Here is a 27,943-nt window from a genome sequence, read left to right as displayed (position 1 = left end):
CATAGTGGCTCTATCAATTTACATTCCCCCCAACAGTGCAAGAGGGTTCCCTTTTCTCCACACCCTCTCCAGCATTTATTGTTTGTACATTTTTTGATGATGCCCATTCTGACCGGTGTGAGGTGATACCTCATTGTAGTTTTGTTTTGCATTTCTCTAATGATTAGTGATGCTGAGCATCCTTTCATGTGTTTTTTGGCAATTTGTATATCTTCTCTGGAGAAATGTCTGTTTAGGTCTTCTGCCCATTTTTGGATTGGGTTGTTTGTTTTTTTGCTATTACGAAAGCTACAGGCCAATATCACTAATGAACATAAATGCAAAACTTCTCAACAAAATACTAGCAAACAGAATCCAACAGCACATTAAAAGGATCATACACCATGATCAAGTGAGGTTTATCCCAGGAATTCAAGGATTCCTCAATATACGCAAATCAATCAATGTGATAAACCATATAAACAAACAGAAGGAGAAAAACCATATGATCACCTCAATAGATGCAGAAAAAACTTTTGACAAAATTCAATGCCCATTTATGATTAAAAATAACCCACATAGAGGGAACTTACCTCAACATAATAAAGGCCATATATGACAAACACACAGCCAATATCGTCTCAATGGTGAAAAACTGAAACCATTTCCTCTAAGATCAGGAACAAGACAAGGTTGCCCACTCTCACCACTATTATTCAACATAGTTTTGGAAGTTTTAGTAACAGCAATCAGAGAAGGAAAAGAAATAAAAGGAATCCACATCGGAAAAGGAGAAGTAAAAGTGTCACTGTTCGCAGATGCCATAATACTATACATAGAGAATCCTAAAGATGCTATCAGAAAACTACTAGAGCTAATCAATGAATTTGGTAAGGCAGCAGGATACAAAATTAATGCACAGAAATCTCTTGCATTCTTATACACTAATGATGAAAAATCTGAAAGAGAAATTAAGGAAACACTCCCATTTACCATTGCAGCAAAAAGAATAAAATACCTAGGCATAAATCTACCTAAGGAGACAAAAGACCTGTATGCGGAAAACTATAAGGCACTGAGGAAAGAAATTAAAGATGATACAAACAGATAGAGAGATATACCATGTTCCTGGACTGGAAGAATCAACATTGTGAAAATGATTATACTACCCAAAGCAATCTACAGATTCAGTGCAATCCCTATCAAACTACCAATGGGATTTTTCACAGAACTAGAACAAAAAAGTTCACAATTTGTATGGAAACACAAAAGACCCCGAATTGCCAAAGCAATCTTGAGAAAGAAAAACGGAGCTGGAGGAATCAGGCTCCCTGACTTTAGACTATACTACAAAGCTACAGTAATCAAGACAGTATGATAGTGGCACAAAAACAGAAACATAGATCAATGGAACAGGATAGAAAGCCCAGAGATAAAACCACACACATATGGTCACCTTATCTTTGATAAAGGAGGTAAGAATATACAATGGAGAAAATACAGCCTCTTCAATAAGTGGTGCTGGGAAAGCTGGACAGCTACATGTAAAAGAATGATATTAGAACACTTCCTAACACCATACACAAAAATAAACTCAAAATGGATTAAAGATCTAAATGTAAGGCCAGACACTATAAAATTCTTAGAGGAAAACATAGGAAGAACACTCTGACATAAATCACAGCAAGCTCCTTTTTGACCCACCTCCTAGAGAAATGGAAATAAAAACAAAAATAAACAAATGGGGCCTAATGAAACTTAAAAGCTTTTGCACAGCAAAGGAAACCTTAAACAAGACAAACAGATAACCCTCAGAATGGGAGAAAATATTTGCAAACAAATCAACGGACAAAGGGTTAATTTCCAAAATATACAAGCAGTTCATGCAGCTCAATATCATAAAGGGTCTTAATTCACCTGGATGTTCTGTAGAAAACAAGGAGCCACTGGAAATATTCAAGCAGAGACAAGGTCTTATTTGATCCTGTGCTAGGAAAATGTCTCAGGAGGTCCTTATCTTATCCTCCCACCCCTGCCCTGCAGATTAGAAATACGTAGAGGGCAAAGGGCATTCTGATCATTCTTGTCTCTGCTGCAGTATCTAGATATTAAGAGTTAGCTAAATGGAATTGAATTCACTAGTTAATTAACTCATTCAATAGAAAGCAGGTCAAACCTGGGGGGTGGAAAATGTATAGTGGAGAGTTGTCAGAGGAAAAGAACAAGAAAGGATTCTCTCTTTGATTTTAAGCCAAAGTAGAACTTTAAAAGAAAACTATATTTTCTAATGTTGAAAAATGAGAGAATAACAATCCACAGTTATTTTATCACTATTAATTTGTTCTAATGATTCAGTGAAAGTGAGAAAACACCTCATCTTAAAAGTTTATACACTATTGTATTTTTAGAAGAAATCTTTTTTGAATAAAATTTCAGTCTACTCAGAATAGTGGTATAAGAAAGCAAAGATTTGATAAACTGGATAATAAAGAGACTCTTTCAAAGAAAAATGGCCCTCCCTTAGCTATGAAACCTTTGAAATCCTTTCAGAAAAATGCCTCTGATTATATACAGAGAGGTGATCAGTACATTGCAAATAGCAATATAATAACCTGAAAAGGAGCACTTTTAAAGAGAGATTCAGGCAGGGGTGATGGATGTCTACAGGGCATTTTATTGTAGAATCTTGATGCTCATGGCAGTATAGAAGGCACTAAGAGGATTACAACAGGGATAGAGAGGAGGGAGCAAAAGCTGATATTCTTGATGCATACGTTTTAAAATTGGCTTGAGATAGAGATATCAGTGCCCAACCCCTGACTGTTCTTTTAAATCTCGTATTGACAAGTAAAACCTTTCCTACAGAGAAAAATTTGAACATATAATCCTTATTAGTAATGTGGAAGACAGATATAACCCTGACAATTACAACCTGTTGCTCTTTTATCCATTTCTAAAAAAAGATTTGGAATCTACTACAAGTGGAGAATTTTGGTGAATACATCTTTCATTCTATTGTTACTTAAATTGGCAACATTTTTACATTGCTCTAGTTTACGGGAAATAAAATTATATGTTTCCATGAAGTGGATGAGAGACAAACTTCATGGCAGTTAATATAGAAGAAAAAAGATTCATGAGAAGAATAGCTTGAGGAATGCCTGGTTATGGGAAAATATAGCAGAAAAATATACTCTGGTGTCTGGCAGGTCATATATTCTGTCAAAATGAAAAGGAAACGGATTTCGATCCTATCCTTTTAGTATGATCAGACATAAGCAGCACATTAGTGACAACTTTTAGTATGGAAACAGTAAGAAAAACACCAAGTTATGATTTTAGAATTATGGCACGTTTGTTACAAGGTTACTTGTAAATTAAGCAGTCATGGATGCTAGCAGAATATATTATTCTGTATGTCACAAAGGAGGCTAGGAAAAGGCAAACAATTCTTTACTGTCCTATTTCTTTGGAGAGCAAGTCCTCAAGAAATAATATTTCCTACAGATAATTTGTACTGGAGAAAATAAAATTTAATTTAAATTTTGAACTGATTGCCATAAGAATAAGACACAGAACTTTAAATAAAACTGCAAGTCCCTTCCTTATTTTTAGATCAAGAGTTGGAATCTATTTGAGGACTGCACACCTAGATCCTAGATATTTTCCCTTGTTTGGTTGCATAATTAGGTACTCGCTAATATTTTCTGCTTTCCCAACTTTTCCAGTTCTTGGTCTTAGAGGTGGGTGGATTGATCAGCTATAGATTTAGAGAATGGAAACAATAAAAGTGAATATCAGGGACATGAGGAAAGAGATTTTAGAACATTTCTTGTAGGTATGATTTTCATTTGTATAGTAAATTATTTAACTTGGTCCTAAAATTACTGTCAAAAGGAGAACCCTTAGAAAGTTTCTGTGTAGTAAACAATTTGTTTAGAATGAAGGTTGTGGTCTATGAGCTCTTTCTTTCAAGAAAAATTTCATTGTCTTGTATTTTGCTCCTCAGTAGATCTGTAGGAAAAGACCTTATTACTTTGAAATTGCACAGGAATATTGAAGTCTACTCCACTTTCATTGGTGATTTGGAGAAAGAAAATTAAACAAGAAGCTTTAACTGGTCCAGTACATGTATGCATCATTTTTATCACTGGCATCGTCTGTATCAGCACAGTTTTTTCAGACAAGCAAAATCATAATGGTCATTTAAAGGAAGCTATGTATATAGGTATTCAAAAGAATAAAAGAAAGCTTCTTGTTTTGATTCTCAACAGGACTTAAAAAGGTTTTCTAATGACATACATTATGGTATATATTTGGAGACCTGTCTCAACATAAATGCTTTTATACACATGCCCGTGAATGCACACATGTACACACACATGTGCACACACACACACTCAGAGACACACATGGCATATTATGTTGCAGGTTGTCCGAGCACTTTTCTTTTCTGAATTCCAATTTTTTTCTCCCCCACCTTCCTAAACATTTGATCTAAAACAAAGCTATCAGATTAAATTAAAAAGAAAAAAGAAACTGACATCATGAAGAGAATTTAATGGCCATTGTCAGTTTTAAGTGTATTAGAACCCCAGACTTGGCAGGATTTTTCTTTTTTAGTAACGTGAAATGAAGCTGAGTTAGTGGGCCTGGCTCTGTCTGGTCTATGTGGAATCACTTGGGAACCGTCCAGCAAAATATCTCCCAGAGAACAGCATGGTGTTAATACTGGGTGCCAACCCAAGACAGACACAAAGGACCCCTTCGCTCTTCACCAATAAGCCAACTGTTAAAAGATTAAACCATGTTGTGGAGATAACAAGAATTTAGGCACTGGCAGCAGGTGCTGTACAAAGAAGCAGTTGGCAGTACGATTCTTCTGTCTGACATTCCAGTCAAAACAATCTTCTTCCCAGTTTCAGAGGAGAGTTTTGAGTGTGATGGCAACTTGGAGTTAGGAGGTTGACTAAGAGTGCTACTTTAAATGCCGTGTCCTGTGGTGGATGGATTAGTAGAATATAGTTTACCATTGTTCAGAAACTGCGGGGGATTCCCCTCCAGAATCAGTCACTACTGGCTAACTGGGGAATACACAATCAAAGAGCTGTAAATCAAATCTGCTTATGTGGCGGGGTTGCTGTATTTTTAAAATTTTATTTTCACATATAGGAGTCATATGACATTTTCTTCTCTAGAGAAGTAACTATCTTCCATTGTAGAATAAATATAGATAATTATGGAATAATTATCAAATATATTGGTCATACCCTTTTGTTATTGCCTGTTCACACTTGTAAAACATTACCTTTTAAATTATTATTTAACTTTTGTTTTTTTAAAAAATCATTTGCTACTCAACAAATATCTAGGATTAGCAAAGATTTAGAATAGACTTTTCAATATTAGAAAAGGATTTTAACTGTTATTGAAGCAACATCATTTACTAAGTTTAAAGCATAAGTTGGCATATTCCCATAATCCTATACAAATAAGGATTAGCACTTTAAAAGTTAGCATGATTATTCAGGGAAAGTGATCATATAAGTTAGGAGATAAAGTTTATTAAATATGAAGGAGTAGAATTCTGACAGATGACATGAATGACTGTTAATTTGACAATCAGGTCTAAGTGAGAAACGCTAGAAGGTGCACGATACGTTTGGCGTTTGTCATCTGATTAAACACATGGGATAGAGATACAGTGTCTCCCCAGTCGGCCCCCTCCCATTCATTCCCACAACTGTCACTGAAGTCTCAGCTCCTGTCCCTTTATTCTTATGAGGTTGTACAAACTCTCAACTGTTCTCCCTGCATTTGACCTCTCCATTCTGCAATCCATTATGTTTACACTTGCCAGGTCAACCTTTCTAAATCTTCTGTAATCCAGTCCCTCCTGCTTGAAAGCTTGAAAGCCCTCCTGACACCTAACTCCATAGCCTTACACTTGACTCCTTCTAAGTTTGGCCAAATTTACCTTTTGAGACTACCAATAAATCCTAAGGTGCATTGATTATACTATTTTCCTTTGCTTGGAATACCTTTTTATTCTTCATTATTCCTGTCAAACTGTTTTCATCCTTCAAGGCCTGGTCCGGATGTTACCTCTTTCAAGATGCTGCACTTTTTGTTGCTCCTGCAGAAATGAGCCTACCATTCTTTGCATGCTATAGCACTATTTAATCAAACATATGGAGCTTAACATGAAATTGTGTGTGTTATCGCCTCTACAGTTGTAAGTTTATTTAGGGCAGGAAAAATGTTTTATAACATCCCATACCACACAGTCCATATCAGAGCTGGTGCTTGACAAATATTAATTGAATTGAGTTTAATAGGATTGAACACTACTGTTTCAAAAGAGACCTTCTCAATCAGAAACATAATGTTCTAGATTATTTTGGATAAGTATGTTGAGGAAGGTTAACTTTCAGACTGTAAGTTAAAAACATGCTTCTTCTCATGGTGTAGGTGAACCCCGATATTGTCCTTCATGCCTCTGTTACCATCAGAAAGAGGAATTTCTCAAGTGGTGAAGAGAGCAGTGGGACTCAGATAGCAGCATCCACCCTGTGGCCTGCAGCCAGTGTGTGGCTGATCACAAAGGTATCCAAGAATGTCTGCTCTCCCTAAGTAACTTCCTGGGCTCACTGGCTCGCTGTGCTGCTCCAGTTCCTGATGCCCTCATGCACACAAGCATGCAAGTGAAAGCATATCGGTTGCTGACTGTCATGAATCTGTGCTCTGGTTTGTCTAATGCGGAGGACCCCGACGTGAGCATTCAACTCAGTTTTAGATGTGCTGATTAGTTAATACTGCAGAATGTATTTAAACCTAGCGCAGAGCTTAGGTATACCCTACAGACTCACCATTTTCATGAGATTTGTCTGAATCTCATTTGCTTCCGCTCCTTAGTCTTCATTGTTGAGGTTCGCAGAGCTTGGTGGATTAGCACCATATAGTGATGGTATATGGTCTTAGTAAGGATAGTTTTAAAAGAAATCCCTGAGTATAAAATGTGAACAATGCCTAACATATTTTATTCCTGTGTATTGGCACTATTTGTTTTAACTTTATTCTTATACTCTTGAATCAGATTTAAACTGAGAACATATAATTGTTCTCCTCTTCCCTCTTGCTATTGAAAGATGTTTTGTAATTGCCACCAAATATTTATGTCTGGAAAGAGATGGTACAGCTTATATCTACCCTTCTTGTGCCTCCCTTTGCCCCCTCCCTGGAGACTATTTTTGCTTCTTTTTAGCACTTCCATGGGTGCAGAGTCACCCAGGCAAGTTTGCTGCTACTTAGTTTAGGGGATAGGAGAGATTGAAACTATTTTCTCATGTGAAATTTTGGATTCCCCTTAACTTTTATTTTTGCTTTTCTGGGAGTTAAAAACAAAAATATAGAGTAACTAAGACACAAAGGTACTAAGAAATATTATTCACTTCATAGACAAAGGCAGAATGAGATTAGATATTTCTTAAATCTGCTTCCAACCTGGAGACTCTATTAACTACTAGCCCTAAGCTGCATTTTATTTCTGATTTAGTAATAATATCTGCCATTTTGTTAAACATATGCTAAGCATCTTATACACATTTATTATCTCATTTAATCTTATAAAAACTATGCAGGTTTTCATTATACAGCTGAAAAAACTGAAGCTAGTAGCTGGTAGAGGAAAGATTCTTGGTCTGTCTGACTTCAAAACTTATGACATTTCACTGTAATATAAAACACTGCTCTATATCTGACCAATTTATGAGCACTGATGGGAGTGTTTTAGTTTTAGGACTGCCACTGAACATTTATGTGACCTCAAGTAAGTCACATACCATATCTGGGCCTTAGTCTTCTGGTAAAAGAGTTGGACCAGTAGATATGGAAGGTTATTTTCCCAGATCTCATATTCTGTAATTCTATGGTATCTGTTCATAGAATTTCATGATATCAGAAAACCTGTACTTGTCTAAAAATTTTCCTAAACTAATTGAAATGCTTGATGCAAAGAGTATGAATTTTGGAGTTAGATAGATCAGAATTAGAATCCTTTGTGTGACCTTGGGAAAGTTACTTAGCTGCACTGAACCACAGTTTTCTTATATATAAAATGAAGTCAGTCACACCTGTCTTGCACAGTTGCTGTGGTGATTAAATGAGCAAATACGTGTGAAGTTCAAGTGTACAATCTGGTATACAGAAAGTGCTTAGTAAGTGGTGATTCTTTTTTCTTACCCCAAGGAGTTCCCTTTCTGTATAGACAGGCATGTTCAAAAGAGGATTCCATTCAGGGCTTATTAGAACAAAAATTTAGAAAAATATTTTTCCTAAGTCATTATGTAGTTCTTTTCCACACAACAAAAACGTGAGAAATAAAAGTCACATGCTAAAACAATTTTGAAAATCTTTTAAGGTTTAAAGTTCTATCCTTTTTTTCAAAATAAATCATTTTACCTGTTCTTAACAGAGAAGTTTCCATGACATAAATCCTCAATATGTGTAAATAAATTCCTAAGTGGTTGTCACTTATTTAAAATGCTGTGTTGATTCACTAAGTAAGAAAATTGTTAAATGGCCTTTCAAACAATGTTCTCAATCAATTTCCTTATCTGAGAATCCTAACATTTAAAACAAAAGCAGTTCATAAACCACCTTAAAATGTTTAACCCATGGTATTTAGACCCAGAGTAAAACTTTTAATTGGTACAAAGGTTAAGGATTTGTTTCAATCTTTTCAGTTCACTGCACTCTTTTTTTTCTGTGCATACATATTTCAAGTAAGCTCTGTAGTTATAACAAGTGACACGTGATGGATCCCAAATTGCTGCACTGTGAAATACGCACAGAAGAAAAGGACAAATGAAGATATCAAGGTCTGTTTTATTTTGCACTGAACTGTAAAATGCCACCCTCGTCCGACAGAACATCACTGATTCTGAGCAGGGCTCACTGACTGCTAAGTTGTGGGTAGTGTTTCACTTTTGGCAACTGTTAATATCCGGGTTTATCCAGGCATAATGACCTCACTATTTGTGACACATTGTTGAATTTTCTGGTTCTTTTAACTTATTTAGACCTTTCTCCCCCTTCTCTATTCATTGGAAGACTGGAATGATCCTGAGCCGAGCGATAACTCAGGGCTGCCTAGCTATTGGTCATCCAGTCAGAGTCAAGGCCACTGAGGGAACATCACTAGAAGGATACAAATTAATCCTACAGAAAAGGTAATGTTTATGAGCCATTTACCTCAAAACAAGAAATGTTAATTTCAGGATTCCCAAGCAGTCAGATCATGATGCTTCCTGGCTTAGATGGAAATTTCATTAGGTTTTAAATTTGTTTTCAAAATATCAATATTAATTTTTCTAAAATAAGCTTGAAAGTATATGCCACTTAGTTTGATAGTGTTTCTTATATTTTTAGAAGTGAAAAGTTGGTGTTCAGTATGTATCTGTGTTTTAGACAGGCTGCTGCTTTACTCTATAATTATTGAAACTCCTTTCTTTATATCCATTTTGGTTATTAATTTAAAAATTTAATGTTCTGTATGTATTCCTAACCTTTTCTCCATCTTCTGAATGTGAAATATTGAACAGTGAAAGAAAAATTAAGGAGACAAAAAATTGCTGGCTTGTAAGTTACCAAAAGTGCCATTCCTGTTTGTTTTTCTCTGACTTGGTAAGATAAAATTAAAAATAGCTTTAGAAGAAATAATTAGCAATAAGGAAGAAAGGTGATTTACCTTTCCTAAATGCTTTCTTTTTTCTTTTTCATTTGTCTATTGATTTTACCTAGTGTTGACAAAAACAAGTCCTGTTGTACTTCAAGACTTAAAAAGCTATTAGCCAACTACTTCTGGCTGGATAGACATTTACGATGTGCTTAGGGCTGAAAGCAGAACAAGGGCATTTAGGCACCAGAGAAACTGGCTCAGCCACAAATGCAGAAGGGAAATTTTCTCTAACATGCAAAGCAGACTGTCCAAAAGGCATTAGAACATTACATAATGGCTGGGAATGTGATCTACAGAGTCAGATCTCTAGAGTCTAGAATTCTTACTCTAACAGTGACAACAGCAAATCAAGCCAGACACTATTTTAATTTCTCTATACCACATTGTTACGTGTACTCTTAACAACCACCTGATAAGGTAGGTGTCGTTACTATCATTATGGGTGAGGAAATTGAAATATAGAGGTGTTAATCACTTACTCGAGGTCATAGCTGTAAGCAATTGGGGCGGAATGCAAAAATTAAGTAACCATAATCTATAAGTCACTCTTGGCCACAAAACTACACAGTCTGTAGGCCAAAATCCAGTCAAACAACTGCCAGTGAGTGCCAAGTGTGGTAGTAGATACCTCAGTGAATGAGTAGGGTACATTAATTGAGAAACCCAGGCAGAAGGATGAGGGAGACAGTAGCTTGCTATCTCACAAGCTGGCCAGTGCTAGTAGAGTCCTAAACACACAGTTCCCAAGAAGGGGCAAACAAACTCAAAGCAAGTCCCAGTTGATGTGGTGCTATATTTGGAGTAGGTAATAAGAAAGATTTCTGGGGCAGAGTCAATGCTGTAAACTGGAAACACACAAAGCGTCAACTTGCAATAATGACAAGGGCAAACCATGGGACACGGAGACAGAGATACTTCAGCTCACTTAGTCCAGAGTTACAATAAAGAGAAAAATCTATCAATTGTAGCTGACACAGAAATGATGCAGATTATAGAATTAATACTCATGTCATTAAACAGTTGTTATCATTGTATTCCATATATTCAAGAAGCTAGAGGAAAGAATGAACATGTTAAATAGAGACATAGAAGATAGAAAAAGACTCAAATCAAATTTCTAGATACGAAAACTGCAATGTATGACATGAAAAATATACTGAATGTGACTAATAGCAGATTAGACTCTGTGGGAGAAAATATTAGTGAACTTGAAGAGATAGCAATAGAAACTATTCACAATTGAAAGCCAGAGAAGTAAAAATAATATATTGAAAAAAAAAATGAACACAGCATCAGTGCGATGTGAAAAGCTTCATATGGCCTAATCTCTGAATAATTAGAGTCTCTGAAGGGAAGAAGCAGAGAACAGAAAAATATTGGAAGAAATGATGTCTGAAAAATTTCCAAATTGTGTGAAAACTATAACCCACACATCCAAGAAGTTCAACAACTTCTAAGCACAAGAAACACAGAGAAAAGAAACCAAGGAAAATCATAATAAAACTGCTTAAAGTTAGTGATAAGGAGAAAAATCTTATAAGTACACAGAGAGGAAGACATTTATTATTTACAAGAGGAATAAAGATAGATTGACAGCAGATTTCTTGTTGGCAACAATAAGAGTGAGAAGAAAGTGGAAGAACATCTTTAAAAACTAAAAGAAAAAAAGACCCAACCTGTCAGTATAGAAATCATCTCCCAATGAAAATATCTTTCAAATATTAAGGCAAAATAAAGACTTCAGATATTATTCACAAACTGAAAGAATTTGTCACCAGCAGACCTACAGAACAAAAAATGTTTAAGGAAGTCCTTCAAGCAGAAGAAAAATGGTATCAGATGAAAATGAAGAGCACTGGGAATAATAACTACATAGGCAATATAAAGACCTCATTTCTTATTAAGTTTCTTTAAAATATAATTTATTGTTTAAAGCAAAAAAATAATAATTTTATTATGGAGATAAAAACATGTAGATATAAAATATATGAAGGCAGCCGTACAAATGCCAATAAGAGAAATGGAAGAAAGGGTCTTTTTTTTTTTAGTTAATTATTTATTTATTTTTGACTGCGTTGGGTCTTTGTTGCTGTGTGTAGGCTTTCTCTAGTTGCAGCGAGCAGGGTCTACTCTTTGTTGCGGTGCATGGGCTTCTCATTGCAGTGGCTTCTCTTGTTGTGGAGCACAGGCTCTAGGCGTGTGGGCTTCAGTAGTTGTGGCATGCAGGCTCAGTAGTTGTGGCACATGGGCTCTAGAGTGCAGGCTCAGTAGTTGTGGTGCATGGGCTTAGTTGCTCCACGGCATGTGGGAATCTTCCTGGACCAGGGCTCGAACCCATGTCCCCTGCATTGGCAGGCGGGTTTCCAACCACTGAACCACCAGGGAAGCCTGAAGAAAAGTTCTTATACTATATTTGTCAAGTGGTATGATATCAATTGAAAGTAGAATGGTAAATTAAAGATGTTTATGAAGGATCCTGAAGCTAAAATAATATAACAAAGAGTTATATGTCTAACAAGCCAAAAAAGTTGATAAAATGAAATAATTAAAAAATACTCAGTTAATGTGAAAGAAGACAGGTAAAGATGGAAAGGGAAACAAAAAACAGGACAAAGAGAGAATAAATAACAAGATTGTAGATTTAAACCCATGTGTTAATAATTGCATTAGATGTAAATAATCTAAACACCCCATTTAAAAGTCAGGCACTGTCAGATTAGATAAAAAAGCAAGATCCATCTATATGCTGACCTACAAATAACCCACTTTTTTAAAATCCATTTTTTAAAATTTTATTTATTTAATTTATTTATTTTGCATTGTGCCAAGTCTTAGTTGCGGCCGGTGGGCTCCTTAGTTGTGGCATGTGAACTCTTAGTTGTGCCATGCACGTGGGATCTAGTACCCTGACCAGGGGTCGAACCTGTGTCCCCTGCATTGGGAGGTGAATTCTTAACCACTGTGCTACCAGGGAAGTCCCAATAACCCACTTTAAATATAAAGACACAATAGGTTAAAAGTAAATGCATGAAAAATGTATGCAATGATAGAACTAATCCAAAGAAAGCCAGAATGACTAAATTAATATCAGACAAAGTAGACTTCAGTGCAAAGAATATTCCAGGGATAAAGAGGGTCACTTCATAATGATTAAGGGATTAGTTCATCAAAAAGACTTAGCAATCCTATATGTTTGTTCACCTCATAGCACAGCTTCAAAATACATGAAGTGAAAGCCGATAGAACTGCTGTGAAAAAGAGAAAAATCTACAACTGTAGTCAGCAATAACAATATCCTATTTCAATAATTAATAGAACAAGTGAGGAGAAATCTGTAAGCATACAGAAGACTAGAACAACACCATCAATCAACTTGACCGAGTTAATACTTATAGAAGAATGCACTCAATAACAAAAAGACGTATTCATTTAAAGTAACAGTATATTAAACAGAATGGACTATATTCTAGCTATAAAACAAGTCTCAATACCTTAACAGAATTTAAGTATTATAAACGTTCTCTGGCCATAATGGAGTTATATTAGAAATCCATAGCAGATAGCTTTCACAACAAGGTCCTACTGTATAGCACAGGGAACTGTATTTAATATCCTTGTGATAAACCATAATGGAAAAGAACATAAAAAAGAATGTATATATGTATAACTGAATCACTTTGCTGTACAGCAGAAGTTAACATAACAGTGTAAATCAACTATACTTAAATAAAAAAATAGCAGATAGCTTTCTGGAAAACCCCCAAATATTTGGACAAAAGTAACACATTTCTAAATAACCCATGGAGCAAAGAAGATATCAAAATGGAAATTAGCAAGTATTTTGAACTGAATGAAAATGAAAACACACATATTAAAAACTGTGGGATGCTACTGAAGTTCTTAGAAGGAAATTTATATAAATGCATATGTAAGAAAAGAAGAATGATATCAAATCAGTGACCTCAGCTTCCATTTTAGGAAACGAGAGTACGAAGAGCAAATCAAGCTCAAAGTAACCAGAAGACAGAAAATAGTAAAAGTTCGAGTGGATAGCAATGAAATAGAAGACAGGAAAAAAGAGAAAAATCAAGAAAACCAAAAGCTGGGTGTTTGTTTTTGTTTTAAAGATCAAAGAAACTGATAAACCTCTAGCCAGACTGTTCAGGGAATAAAGTGAAAGGACACAAATTACCAGTATCAGGAATGAGAGAGTTGATATCACACAGTTATTAAAGGAATAATAGGGAATATTCTGAACAAAGATGTGCCAATAAATTTGCCAACTGAGGTGATAAGGACCAATTCCTTAAAGGGCACAAACTACCAATGTCTACTCAAGAAGAAATAGGTAATTAATAGTCGTATATCTCTTAAAGAAATTAAAATTTTAGTTGAAAACCTTCCCACAAAGAAAACCTCAGGTCCAGATGGTTTCGCTAGCTTCACTGGGGAATTCTACCAAACATTTTAGGAAAAAATAATGCCAGTTCTCCATATTCTCACACAGAAAATGGAAGAAGATGGACTACTTCCCAGCTCATCCTGTGAGGCAGCATTACTCTGATAACAAAAAACAGGCAAAAAGACATTACAGGAAAAGAAAATCATAGACCAATATCCCTCGTGAACATAAATACAAAAAACTTAACATTTTAACAAATTGAATACAATAATATATAAAAAAGATAATACATCATGATCAAGTTGGGCTTACCCCAGGAAAGTAAGGTTGATTTAGCATTTGAAAATCAATGTAAATCACCATATTGGCAGACTGAAAAGGAAAAAATCATGAACATCAAATTGATATAGAAAAATCTTTTAACAAGAGTCAGCATCCCCTCCTAATGAAAACTTTTGGAAAGCTGAATAGAAGGGAACTTTATGAGTATGACAAACCTCATCTATGAAAAACCTACATCTAGCATCATACTTAATGATGAAAGAGCAAATGGTTCCTCCTAAAGTCAGGAACAAGACAAATTTGTCCATTCTCACCTATTCAGCATTGCGTGGAAGCCTTTAGCCAGTATAACAAGAAAAGGAAAAGAAAAAAAGGACGTCTGATACGAATTGAAGAAGTAAAACTATCTTTATTTTCAAATGGTGTGATTATCTATGTAGAATATCCTATGTAACCAACAAAAAATTTCTAGAATTAATAAATGAGTTTAGTGAGTTTGAGAGCTTGAAATCAATACATATATTACTTGTATTCCTATATACTAGCAACAATTTTAGAAATTGAAAATTTAAAATACCAATTACAATAACATCAAAAGTATGAAATACTTAAATATGAATCAGATAAAATATGTACAAGACTTGGTTATTGAAAACTTCAAAACATTGCTGAGTAAAATTAAAAAAGACCTAACTAGATGCAGGGATATACTGTGTTCATAGATTGAAAGACTACATAGTTATGACGTCCATTCTCCTCAAATTGATCTATAGATTTAATGCAATCTCAATAAAAAGCCCAGCATGCTCATTTATAAAAGCTATCAAGCTGATTTTAAAATCCATATAGAAATGCAAAGGACCTAAAATAGGCAAAACAATTTTCAAAAAGAAGAAAAAAGTGACCTGACCTCGACTTATTATAAAATGATAGCTGTGAAAAATGGTGTGCTATTGGCACCAAAGTAGACAATTAGATCAATAGAACAGAATCGATCATCCAGAAATATATCCACACATATATGGTCAATTGATTTTTTATGAAATTGTAAGAGAAATTCAGTGGAGAAAGGATTTATTTTTTGACAGTGATGGAATAATTGGATATACATATGCAAAAAAACCCTTTGATCCATATGTCATACAATAAACAGTAATTAACTCAAAATGGATTATAGGTTTAAAATGTAAAAACTAAAACTGAATATTTTAGACAAAAACATAAGAGAAAATATTTTTGATCTTGTATTAGTCAAACTTTCTTAGATATAACATCAAAAGCATGATCCACAAAAATATAAATTGATAAATTGGACTTCACTAAAATTAAGACTCTGCTCTTTGAAAGACATTGTTAAGAGAATGACAAGACAAACTTTACACAAGGAGAAATATTTTCAAATAATATATATTTGAAAAATACACACAACTCAAGAAAACATGGGCAGATAAATGATTTGGGCAAATACTGTAACAAGGAAAATATATGGTTGGCATATGAAAAGATGCTAATCATTAGGGGAATGCAAAATACACCTAAAATGCAGTACCACTACATATGTAATAGAAGGTCCAGTGTTTAAAATGCTGACCATACTGAGTGCTGGTGAAGATGTGGAATAACTGTAACTCTCATAATTGGTACATGGTTTCAACATTGTTGGTAGAAATATAAATGGTTCAGTAACTTTGGAAAATGATGCTAAAATATACATGTATAGGTGTGTATATATATATATATATAATATACATATATATATACAGGTGTGTGTGTGTATGTATATATATACATACACACACACGCACACATATACAGGTATATACATGTCTGTACCTTATTGCCCAGCCACTCTGAGAAATTTATGCAAGGGATATGAAAGCATGTGTCCTTATGAAGACTTGTACATGGGTGTTTATAGCAACTTTATTTCTAAAGCCAAAAGTAAAAACTGGAAACAACCAAAATGTCCATCCATAGGTGAATAGATAAAGTATGGTGTATCATATAGAAAATATTACTTAGCAATAAAAAGGAGCTAACTCTTGGTTCACACAACAATGTGGGTGAATCTCAAAATAATTATATTAAGGGAAAGAAACAAAACCTGTAAAGCATATATATTGTTTGATTCCATTTATATAAAACTTTAGAAAGTGCAAACTAATCTAGGTAGAAGATCCGTGTTTGCCTAGAGATAGGAAGGTGGGGAGGGACAGGAGGACGTGATTACAAAGGGTCACATGGAAACTTTGGAGGCGATTTTTGGGGGGGTGATGGATATGGATGTACGTTCATTATCTTGATTGTTGTGGTGCCTTAACATGTGTAGACATGTTTCAAAACTTAGCAAATTTTACACTTTAAATATGTGCCTGTCAATTGTATAATATTTTATAATATTGTCAGTTACTTCTCAATAAAGTTGTTTTTAGAAAGTACAAAAAAATAAAAAATCCTGAGGAAAAAACAAACAAAAATCAAAATGATGGGTGAGGAATAACTAAGTGGTTATTTTAGAGGGAAATGGTGAGGGAAGACTACTCAGTGTGATCAGTAGTCTGGGTAAAAATGGCAGGTGTTTGGAAAGGTTATAAGTAGCTTGATGAACATGTTCTTCATGCCCAGGGTTCTCCCTGGGCTCACTGGATACTGAAGCTAGTGCTGTTCTGGTGATAGGTCCCTGAGGTTACTTCCTACTCTGGCCAGGATTGTCATGGAATTGGGTGGGACTGAAGCCACAAACTCAATGTCCTTGTTGCCTGTAGAGAAAAGAGCTTGGGAAAGGAAAAAGATGATTAAAAAAACAAACAAAAAACTGTAGTAAGTTTAACTTGAAAAATCTCTATTTACAAGAAAAGATTTGGTTTAATTTAGAAATGAAAGAAAGAAGAGAGCAAGGAAGAGAAGGAGGAAGCTAAGATGGGCAGGAAAATTGATGCAACTTGCCTTTATCTGAGAAACAAAATCTAAGGGCCAGGATTTTTAGAGCTCACTCACCTCTGGGTATATACTTTTGAATATGTTTTATCTTTTCCAGAGCATCTGAAGTGCCTGTGTGGTTTATTTTTTTTTAATACAACCATATTTCATTATATAACAATAAATATCCTCGTGTGACAGCAACTTTTAGAGACAAAATTTTTTTCCTGTTCTCCCAAGTAGTATACTGTGATTTTAACAAAAGCTATGAATTAAGACATTGCCTTTTATATGCTAAAAATAATAGAACTAGCACTTAAAGTAGCAACCTGACAACTCACAAAGAATATTGTAAACATATCATGCCTCATTAGTTCAGTTATGTCTCACTTGGTGTCACTCATCTTATCCTTATTCAATATAGCAAGTGCTTGCACGTATTTGTCTTTTTAATATTTTTTCTGTGATGTGTATCTGACCATGAGTGAATGAAAGACAAATCAATGTCATTATCAGTTGATCTCAAAATCGTAAAAATTATAAAAATCATAAACCTCAAAATCAAAGATGCTTCTTTCTAAAAGATATTTGGGACATCAATTAGATAAACCAATTGAATCAAACATTTTTTTAGGCCATCATTTAATCTTGATTTTGCTTCATTTTTAAAGAATGTGGATTGTAGGATCTAGCCTTTAGTGTTAAATTCATAAACTATTGGTAATTGAAGCAATACACACACACACACACACACACACACACACACACACATCCATCTCCACACAGAGTTTTGATTATAGAGAGTAAAAACTAGGGACCCGTAGACTTTGTTTGATCTGCACATTATTATAATATTTTTAATTAGTTATGAGCGTATAGAAATAGGGAGATTTCACACACAAAAATTACATACTACTGGCCTTTCTTGAAAAAATCAGAATGTGCAACACTGAACTTTCATTCTCTTATGACACCAAAAATACAGGAACAGATTCCTCCTTTGGATGGAACACATACCCTCCAGTTTGCTCTATTCTCCACCATTCCTAGTAGCAGCCCTCACGTTAGCTCTAGCCTGCTTCATTTATCTCTATTACCTGTCTGGTAATCTTTGTTGTCTTCCTTATTTCAATGTTAATCTTTCAGTTATGGGTTTTTGAATTTACTTTTCTTCCCATTTAGGTCTTACTGGAAATTAAATGATAACTGGCCAACATTAATCTAGACTAGGCTAAACAAACACTGCTTTAAGGACACCATTAAATACAGCCAACAAGAGTAGCTGTGTAATGCTAGATGCCAAGATGGAAAGACAGACAAGTAAACTGATAGCACATCACTAGGTAATCAGAGATTGAAAATCATCTCCTTTTTCAATTTTTAAAGTCTAGGAGGCTAAGAGTTGGATTAGAGTGACAGACTCTAGCAAGTACATAATGCAGAAAGAACTGTTTACCATGCATTGGACTTTTAAGTAATATTCAGACATATAGCTAACACAATTAGAAATGTCAACATCAAATAGAAAATTGTCCATGTGTAACTTCACAATGTGTGGATTGATTAATCAAATTTCTTTTCTCTACTCTTACCCTGTTAATAATCATGGAGGGGAAATCCCTTTCAATTTTCTCTATAGATCCTACTTTTGGTCCAGATAGCATTGGAAGATACCAGAGCCATACGAAGCTGCCTGGGAAAACAGATTTGTAATTGTGAAGCATGACGATGGTCTTCCTTACAGTTAACTGGGAAACGATAAGCATTAGCCTATGAAATTTCCCCCAAACTGAACTGTGGGGATGAGCTGCCTTCTTGCTCATACCATCTGATAAATGGAATATTTCAAAGGAAAAAAATATGTGTACACACACACATGTTTTATAGATTTCTGATAGGACTACTATAATGTACATGCTCAGTGGGGTTATGTGAGCAAATTTCCCAGGCAGTTTCCTCACCTGTAAAGTGAGAGTGACCAAATAGTTTTGGAAGTCATATGCTTTCAGAGAAGGAAGGACTCCAAAGAGCATCTACTCCAAACCCCTCTTTAATACTATAGTAGTAGTTTTGGTATTGGTGGTGGTGGTTGTGATTATGATGATGATATGATAATGACAATATCATTATTATTATAAGAAATTCCACGGCCACTACAGACTAAGTGGCCTATGAAAGGTCACATATCTAGTTAATGTGAGATCCAGGACCAGAACTTAGGCCTCTCATCCTTAGTTCAGCACATGCCGTGATCTTTATGACTCTGATTCTTGGATAGAATACTGCTTCTTTTTCCCTCCTCTCATTATTGATATTGTTACGGATTTTTAAAAAAACTTTTTGTTTCTTTATACAAAATCTTTTCAGTTTGGCACTTGCTGACCAGGAAGAGGAAATTCTATGACATCATTCTCTAATTCAGTCCCGTATGAGCAATGTTGCATATTAAATCTAAATTTGATTTCTTTATATATAAAATGTCTTGAAAAATAAACAGATGCACTTTTGTTTGTAGGAATTTTATTTTTTGAAGAAGTTATTATACACTAGAATGATATATTTCTCATCCTGCACCACAATTGAGATTTGTTTTTTATAGCTTCAGTAAAATTAAAAGGTGACATTTATGGATATATATATAGACTCCTGATTGGGAAAATTACTAGTAAGCTCAAAGGGCTTATAGATAATATAAAACTACATGTTGTTAGTAAAATTTCTTAGGAAAATACATGCTTGAACAGAATTTAAGCTGTGCTAAAATTTAAGAAATGCTAGGATATATGTATTTCTTTCAGTATTATTGATTTTCTTAACCAAGGTATAATTTATGTTCTTTAGCTATCTCTAAGAAGATTGTTTAAATCCCCTAAATTGTCATATATTAAATTCAAAACATTTTTCATGATGGCCTTATTATTTTTAGCGTGATAACATTTTGACATCTTATTCATATTTCTCTTAATTGAAGTATGGCTGATTTACAATATTGTGTTAGTTTCAGGTGAATAGCATATCGATTCGTTTCTTTTTGCAGATCACATTTCTATTATTCAAAGATATCTTTATCTCCTATCATATACTTGGCACTGTGCTCAGCTCTAAGGATACATGTGATCTCGGCCCTCACACTGTTGCCAATCTGGTAGACATCTCTCCTGTTGTATTAATCTTTGAGAAAAGGTGCTGCAAGTTCAGAAAATCAAAACTGAAACCGACATAATTTATGTTTGTCTAATCATTTTATCCTCAAGCTAACACTAGAATCCAATTAAAAGACAAAATTCAGAATTTTACAGATTTTGACCATTAGCATCACTATATTATGAATTGCAGATGTCTTACATAGACCACAAACATCCAAATCCCCCAGAATTCTTATGATTGGAATCACCTGCAATACCTGCTAATGTAGATTTCTGGGGATCCAGACCTTCAGAATCAAAATCCCACAGGAGAGGGGCCTGGAGACCATTATTATTAAGCACCCATCCCAACATGCCCAAGAGTTTTTCACATTTTCTTATATAACCTGGGTGTAGGTGAAAGGCTAATGTGTGCTGAACCACTTTTGGACTGCTGCCTTTGCGTGTTCTGCCCAGATCATACAGCCCTTTGCTTTAGAATAGAGCATTAACTGACACCTCTTATTCTCAACCACTTATGCTTCTGTCAAGTCTCAGAGGCAGTAGGAAAAGTCTTGTTTAACATCCCATTACACTTAATTTAATTCATTTGTCCTCTCTTTGTAAGGTTTCTAAATATTAATGAATACATGATTAGTTAATTTAGGCATGATTAGCTTCATCACATTTTAGTTTTTCTTTCTTACTCAGACTTAGCTCAGAAAATTTGATATTCCTTAACAAAACTTCCTGGCTGTTTCAGAAACAGGTCCCTGAGGTTCCTAATTTTCCATGGTATCTTTTCCCATCCCATCCTCTCAAACCTTATATTTAATTAAGTCCCCTTCTTCCTGTCTCACAGAGGATCATTTTTGGGGATGGAAATTTCTAGAATATTCTTATTGATCCTATTTATTCTCTAAAACTCTTAATCACTGTTGTCATTGGTTATACACATACACACGTGCACATGTGTGCACACTCACAGACCCCACAGCACTTTGGGTACCAAAGAAATTAGTTGTCTTAGGAGAGGCTTTAGCTGCTGAGGTAGCAGTGATGGTAGTAGAATGGCAGAATCCTCAGAGTGTGTGCAGTCCTCCTGCCAGGCTGTGTGGCAAACGATACTTCTACTTGAAACCTACAAAACATTTCAGTGTAGGGAAGAGTCGTCAATCTCTAAATTACATTTTCATTACAGACATAAAGGAGATGATTCTCAGAAGTGGGTGTTTGGAACTGATGGTTGCATTTATTCTAAGGTAAGGACCATGAGCACAGCTTTATTCCTAATTTTTTCTTTTTTCAGATTCTTATAAAATGCACTGTCTGTTGTTGAGATCCAGAAATGCTTTTTTCTGAACAAATGATTTCACTCTGTTCCCAGAAATGTAGAATTTAACTCAGTTTAACTTAACACTTTCCTCTGAGGTTTTGCTTGACTTTAAAACAAGTTTTCCAAAGCCAAATGTAGTTTTCTCTAATTCATCACTATGATACAACCTAGCATTTTCGGGCATCAGTTTCCTTTCTTCTATTTTTAAAATAGATTTATTATTCTAAAAAATTGAGCTATAATTGACACGTAACATTGTATAACTTTAAGGTGTACAACATGCTGCTTTGTTACATATATATTGTAATACGATTACCCCATAGCATTAGCTAACACCTCTATCATGTCACATAATCACTCTGTTGTGTATTAGATCTCCAGAACTTATTTATCTACTAGTTGCAAGTTTGTGCCCTTAAACAACATCTCCCGAATTCCTCCACCCCCCCAGCCCCTGGTAACCACCATTCTTCTCTCTGTTTCTTCACGTTCAGCTTTTTCAGATTCCACATATGATATCATACAGTATTTGTCTTTCTCTGTCTGACTTAATCTCACTCAGCATAATGCCCTCAAGGTTCATCCATATTGTCATAAATGGCAAAATTTCCCTCTTTCTCATGGCTTAATAATATTCTGTTGAGTGTGTATGTGTGTGTGTGTATCACATTTTTTTCTGGTAGGCCATAAATAGTATCTTATTTTATTTATTTTCTTTCCAGTTTTATTGAGATATCGTTGACATACAGCACTGTATAAGTTTAAGGTGTACAGCGTACTGATTTGACTTACATACATCATGAAATGATGACCACAGTGAGTTTAGTGAACATCCATCATCTCATGTAGACACAAGATAAAAGAAAATTTTCCTTCTGATGAGAAATTTTGGGATCCCCACTCTTAGCAAGTTTCATATATAACAAACAGTAGTGTTAATTATATTTATCATATTGTGCATTAAATCCCTAGTACTTATTTATCTTATAACTGAAAGTTTGTACCTTTTGACCACTTCCCCCTCTCCCTACTCCCCACTTCTGCAAATCTCATCTGGTTTTCTATGAATTTGTTTGTTTGTTTGTTTGTCTAGAAGTATAATTAACTACAACCCTATGTTAGTTCCTGATGCACAACATAGTGATTTGATGTTTCTATACATTACAAAATGATCACCATAAGTCTACTTACCATCTGTCACCATACAAAAATATTATATTATTATTGACTGTATTCTTCACACTGTACATTTCATACCTGTGACTCATTTATTTTGTAACTGGACATTTGTACCTCTTAGTCTCCCTTGCCTGAGGAGACATATCCAAAAAATATCGCTAAGACTGATGGCAAATAATGTACTGCCTGTGTTTTTTTCTTTATTCCTTCATCCATTGATGGACACCTAGGTTGCTTTCATATCTTGGCTGTTGTGAGTGATGCTGCAATAAACATGGGCGTGCAGATATCTTTTCGATATCCACATCAGCTTTCTAATTTATTAAAATGAAGAGATGGCACTTTGGAAAACTGGCAATATCTACTAAAGTTGAGCATGTTTATGCAGCCCAGCAATTCCCCTATTAGTTTAATGCTAGACAGAAATAGCTAACATATCTTAAGGAAAAATATATCTACCAAAGTGTTAACAGCACTAATTGTAGTGCCTCAGTGTGGAAATTACTGAAATGCTTATCAGCAGAATGGATAAATAAAATGTGGTATATATATTCAATGAAATACTATATAACAGAGATGGAAAACTTCGGTAAAGGGCCAGATATTAAATATTTGGAGCTTGGTGAGTGATATGATCTCTGTCCCAACTTCTTAACTCTGCCTTTGTAGCATGAAAGCAGCTGTAGAAAAGGTGTGGCTGTGTTTCATTAAACCTTTATTTACAGAAACAAATGGTTGGTCATATTTGGCTCACAGGCCACAGTTTTCTGACCCTGGAGGATAGCAATGCCTATGGACAAATTACAATTACATATAACGATATATATGAGTCTCGCAAATATAATGCTGAACAAAAGAAACCAGGAGAATACACAATGCATGACTGCAGTTGTTTAAATTTTAATACCAGGCAAGCAACAAAAATATCGTGTTAGAAGTTAGGAGAGTGGATATAGCTGAAGGAGGTTAGGGAGTAAAAGGGGCCGTGAGGAGCACTTAGGTGTGTTGTTCCCTTTCTCGACCTAGGTGGTTAGTTAAACAGGTATTCACTATGTGAAAATGGGTTGAATGTACACTTACGATTTTTGTATTCTTCTGTTATGTGTATTGTATTTGTAATTACTGTGTCATACACCTGAAGCTAATGTAATATTGTAAGTCAACTATACTATACTTCAATTTAAAAAGTTTGCTTTAATAAAATGAGATTGTCCTTGAGTTCTCAAGATTTCCTTACTGTACTGTGATTCCAAGTCTAAATGGAATATTAATCATCAAGATTTAAGAGAGGCAGGGGAGGAGCTTCAAGATGGCGGAAGAGTAAGACGTGGAGATCACCTTCTTCCCCCCAGATACATCAGAAATACATCTACATGTGGAACAACCCCTACAGAACACCTACTGAACACTGGCAGAAGACCTCAGACTTCCCAAAAGGCAAGAAACTCCCCACGTATCTGGGTAGGGCAAAAGAAAAAACAGACACAAAAGAATAGGGACGGGACCTGCCCCAGTGGGAGGGAGCTGTGAAGGAGGAAAGGTTTCCACACGCTAGAAGCCCCTTCACGGGCAGAGACTGCGGGTGGCAGAGGCGGGGAAGCTTCGGAGCCGCGGAGGAGAGCGCAGCAACAGGGGTGTGGAGGGCAAAGTGCAGAGATTCCTGCACAGAGGATCGGTGCCAACCGGCACTCACCAGCCCGAGAGGCTTGTCTGCTCACCCGCCGGGGCGGGCGGGGCTGCGAGCTGAGGCTCGGGCTTTGATCAGAGCTCAGGGAGAAGACTGGCAGCGTGAACACAGCCTGAAGGGGGCTAGTGCGCCACGGCTAGCCGGGAGGGAGTCCGGGAAAAAATCTGGAGCTGCCAAGAGGCAAGAGACCTTTTCTTCCCTCTTTGTTTCCTGGTGCGTGCGGAGAGGGGATTAAGAGCGCCGCTTAAAGGAGCTCCAGAGACAGGCGTGAGCCGCGGCTATCAGCGCGGACTCCCAGAGACGGGCATGGCATGCTAAGGCTGCTGCTGCCGCCACCACGAAGCCTGTGTGCAAGTACAGGTCACTATCCACACCTCCCCTCCCAGGAGCCTGTGTAGCCCGCCACTGCCAGGGTCCCGGGTACCAGGCACAACTTTCCCGGGAGAACGCCCGGTGGGCCTCAGGCTGGTGCAACGTCACGCCGGCCTCTGCCACCGTAGGCTCACGCCGCATCTGTACCCCTACCTCCCTCTGGCCTGAGTGAGCCACAGACCCCAATCAGCTGCTCCTTTAACCCCTCCTGTCTGAGCGGGGAACAAATGCCCTCAGGCTACCTACACGCAGAGGTGGGTCCAAATCCAAAGCTGAACCCCAGGAGCTGTGCGATCAAACAAGAGAAAGGGAAATCTCTCCCAGCAGCCTCAGGAGCACCGGATTAAATCTCCACAATCAGCTTGATGTACGTGCATCTGTGGAATACCTGAATAGACAACGAATCATCCCAAAATTGAGGCGGTGGACTTTGGGAGCAATGATATATATATATTTTTTCCCTTTTTCTCTTTTTGTGAGTGTGTATGTGTATGCTTCTGTGTGTGATTTTGTCTGTATAGCTTTGCTTTTACCATTTGTCCTAGGGTTCTGTGTGTCGGGGTTTTTTTTTGTTTTGTTTTGCTTTTTTTGTGCGGTACACGGGCCTCTCACTGCCGTGGCCTCTCCCGCCGCCGAGCAGAGGCTCCGGACGCACAGGCCCAGCAGCCATGACTCACGGGCCCAGCTGCTCTGCGGCATGTGGGATCCTCCTGGACCGGGGCACGAGCCCACGCCCCCTGCATTGGCAGGGGAACTCTCAACCACTGTGCCACCAGGGAGGCCCCGTTGTTTTTTTTAATATAGTTTTTAGCGCTTGCTATCATTGGTGGATTTGTTTTTTGGTATGGTTGCTCTCTTCTTTCTTTCGTTTTTTTATTACTTTTTAAATTTAAAAAAATTTTAATAATTATTTTCTATTATTTATTTTAATACCTTTATTTTATTTTTTCCTTTCTTCCTTTTTTTCTCCCTTTTACTCTGAGCCGTTTGGATGACAGTGCTCCAGCCAGGCATCAGGCCTGTGCTTCTGAGGTGGGAGAGCCGAGTTCAGGACATTACTCCACCAGAGACCTCCCAGCTCCATGTAACATCAAAAGCGAAAATCTCCAAGAGATCTCCATCTCAATGCCAAGACCCAGCTCCACTCAACGACCAGCAAGCTACAGTGCTGGACACCCTATGCCAAACAACTAGCAAGACAGGAAAACAACCCCACCCATTAGCAGAGAGGCTGCCTAAAATCGTAATAAGGTCACAGACACCCCAGAACACACCACCAGATGCGGACCTGCCCACCAGAAAGACAAGATCCAGCCTCATCCACCAGAACACAGGCGCTGGTCCCCTCCACCAGGAAGCCTACACAACCCACTGAACCAACCTAAGCCACTGCGGGCAGACGCCAAAAACAACAGGAACTACGAACCTGCAGCCAGCAAAAAGGAGACCCCAAACACAGTAAGGTAAGCAAAATAAAAAGACAGAGAAACACACAGCAGATGAAGGAGCAAGGTAAAAACCCACCAGACCAAACAAATGAAGAGGAAATAGGCAGTCTACCTGAAAAAGATTCAGAATAATGATAGTAAAGGTGATCCAAAATCTCAGAAATAGAATGGAGAAAATACAAGAAACGTTTAACAAGGACCTAGAAGAACTAAAGAGCAAACAAACAATAATGGACAACACAATAAATGAAATTAAATATTCTCTAGAAGGAATCAATAGCAGAGTAACTGAGGCACAAGAACAGATAAGTGACCTGGAAGATAAAATAGTGGAAATAACTACTGCAGAGAAGAATAAAGAAAAAAGAATGAAAAGAATTGAGGGCAGTCTCAGAGACCTCTGGGACAACATTAAACGAACCAACATTCGAATTAACGGGGTCCCAGAAGAAGAAGAGTAAAAGAAAGGGACTGAGAAAATATTTGAAGAGATTATAGTTGAAATTTTTCCTAATATGGGAAAGAAAATAGTTAAGTCCAGGAACGGCAGAGAGTCCCATACAGGCTAAATCCAAGGATAAACATGCCAAGACACATATTAATCAAACTATCAAAAATTAAATACAAAGAAAAAATATTAAAAGCAGCAAGGGAAAAACAATGAATAACATACAAGGGAATCCTTGTATAACAGCTGATCTTTCAGTAGAAACTCTGCAAGCCGGAAGGGAGTGACAGGACATATTTAAAGTGATGAAAGGGAAAAACCTACAACCAAGATTACCCAGCAAGGATCTCATTCAGATTCGATGGAGAAATTAAAACCTTTACAGACAAGCAAAAGCTAAGAGAATTCAGCACCACCAAACCAGCTTTACAACAAATGCTAAAGGAACTGCTCTAGGCAGGAAACATGAGAGAAGGAAAAGACCTACAATAACAAACCCAAAACAATTAAGAAAATGGTAATAGAAACATACGTATTGATAATTACCTTACAAGTAAATGGATTAAATGCTCCAACCAAAAGACACAGACTGGCTGAATGGATACAAAAACAAGACCCATATATATGCTGTCTACAAGAGACCCACTTCAGACCTAGGGACACATACAGACTGAAAGTGAGGGGATGGAAAAAGATATTCCATGCAAATGGAAACCAAAAGAAAGCTGGAGTAGCAATACTCATATCAGAGAAAATAGACTTTAAAACAAAGACTGTTACAAGAGACGAAGAAGGATACTACATAATGATCAAGGGATCAATCCAAGAAGAAGATAAAACAATTGTAAATATTTATGCACCCAACATAGGAGCACCTCAATATATAAGGCAAATGCATAGCCATAAAAGGGGAAATTGACAGTAACACAATCATATTATGGGACTTTAACACCTCACTTTCATAAATGGATAGATCATCCAGAATGAAAATAAAGAAACACAAGCTTTAAATGATACATTAAACAAG

At 36.3% G+C, this 27,943-nt stretch overlaps 1 protein-coding gene across 1 annotated transcript in view; it reads left to right on the top strand.

Moving 5' to 3' along the window:
• Positions 1-27,943, top strand: part of LOC112412883 (uncharacterized) — a gene marked incomplete at its 5' end in the record, with an annotated part of 237,774 nt that overhangs the window by 36,506 nt on the left and 173,325 nt on the right. Inside the window, 3 exons of the mRNA XM_024764620.1 lie at positions 6,451-6,585; positions 9,091-9,209; positions 21,648-21,708. Coding sequence (XP_024620388.1) covers positions 6,451-6,585; positions 9,091-9,209; positions 21,648-21,708 — 315 coding nt within the window. The remainder of the gene's footprint in view (positions 1-6,450; positions 6,586-9,090; positions 9,210-21,647; positions 21,709-27,943) is intronic.

This window comes from Neophocaena asiaeorientalis, unplaced genomic scaffold (genome assembly GCF_003031525.2).
Source record: "Neophocaena asiaeorientalis asiaeorientalis breed wild unplaced genomic scaffold, Neophocaena_asiaeorientalis_V1.1 scaffold230, whole genome shotgun sequence".
Taxonomy (NCBI): Eukaryota; Metazoa; Chordata; class Mammalia; order Artiodactyla; family Phocoenidae; genus Neophocaena; species Neophocaena asiaeorientalis.
Note: the sequence above shows the minus strand (reverse complement) of the source record. Positions and strands in the feature narration are given on the sequence as shown.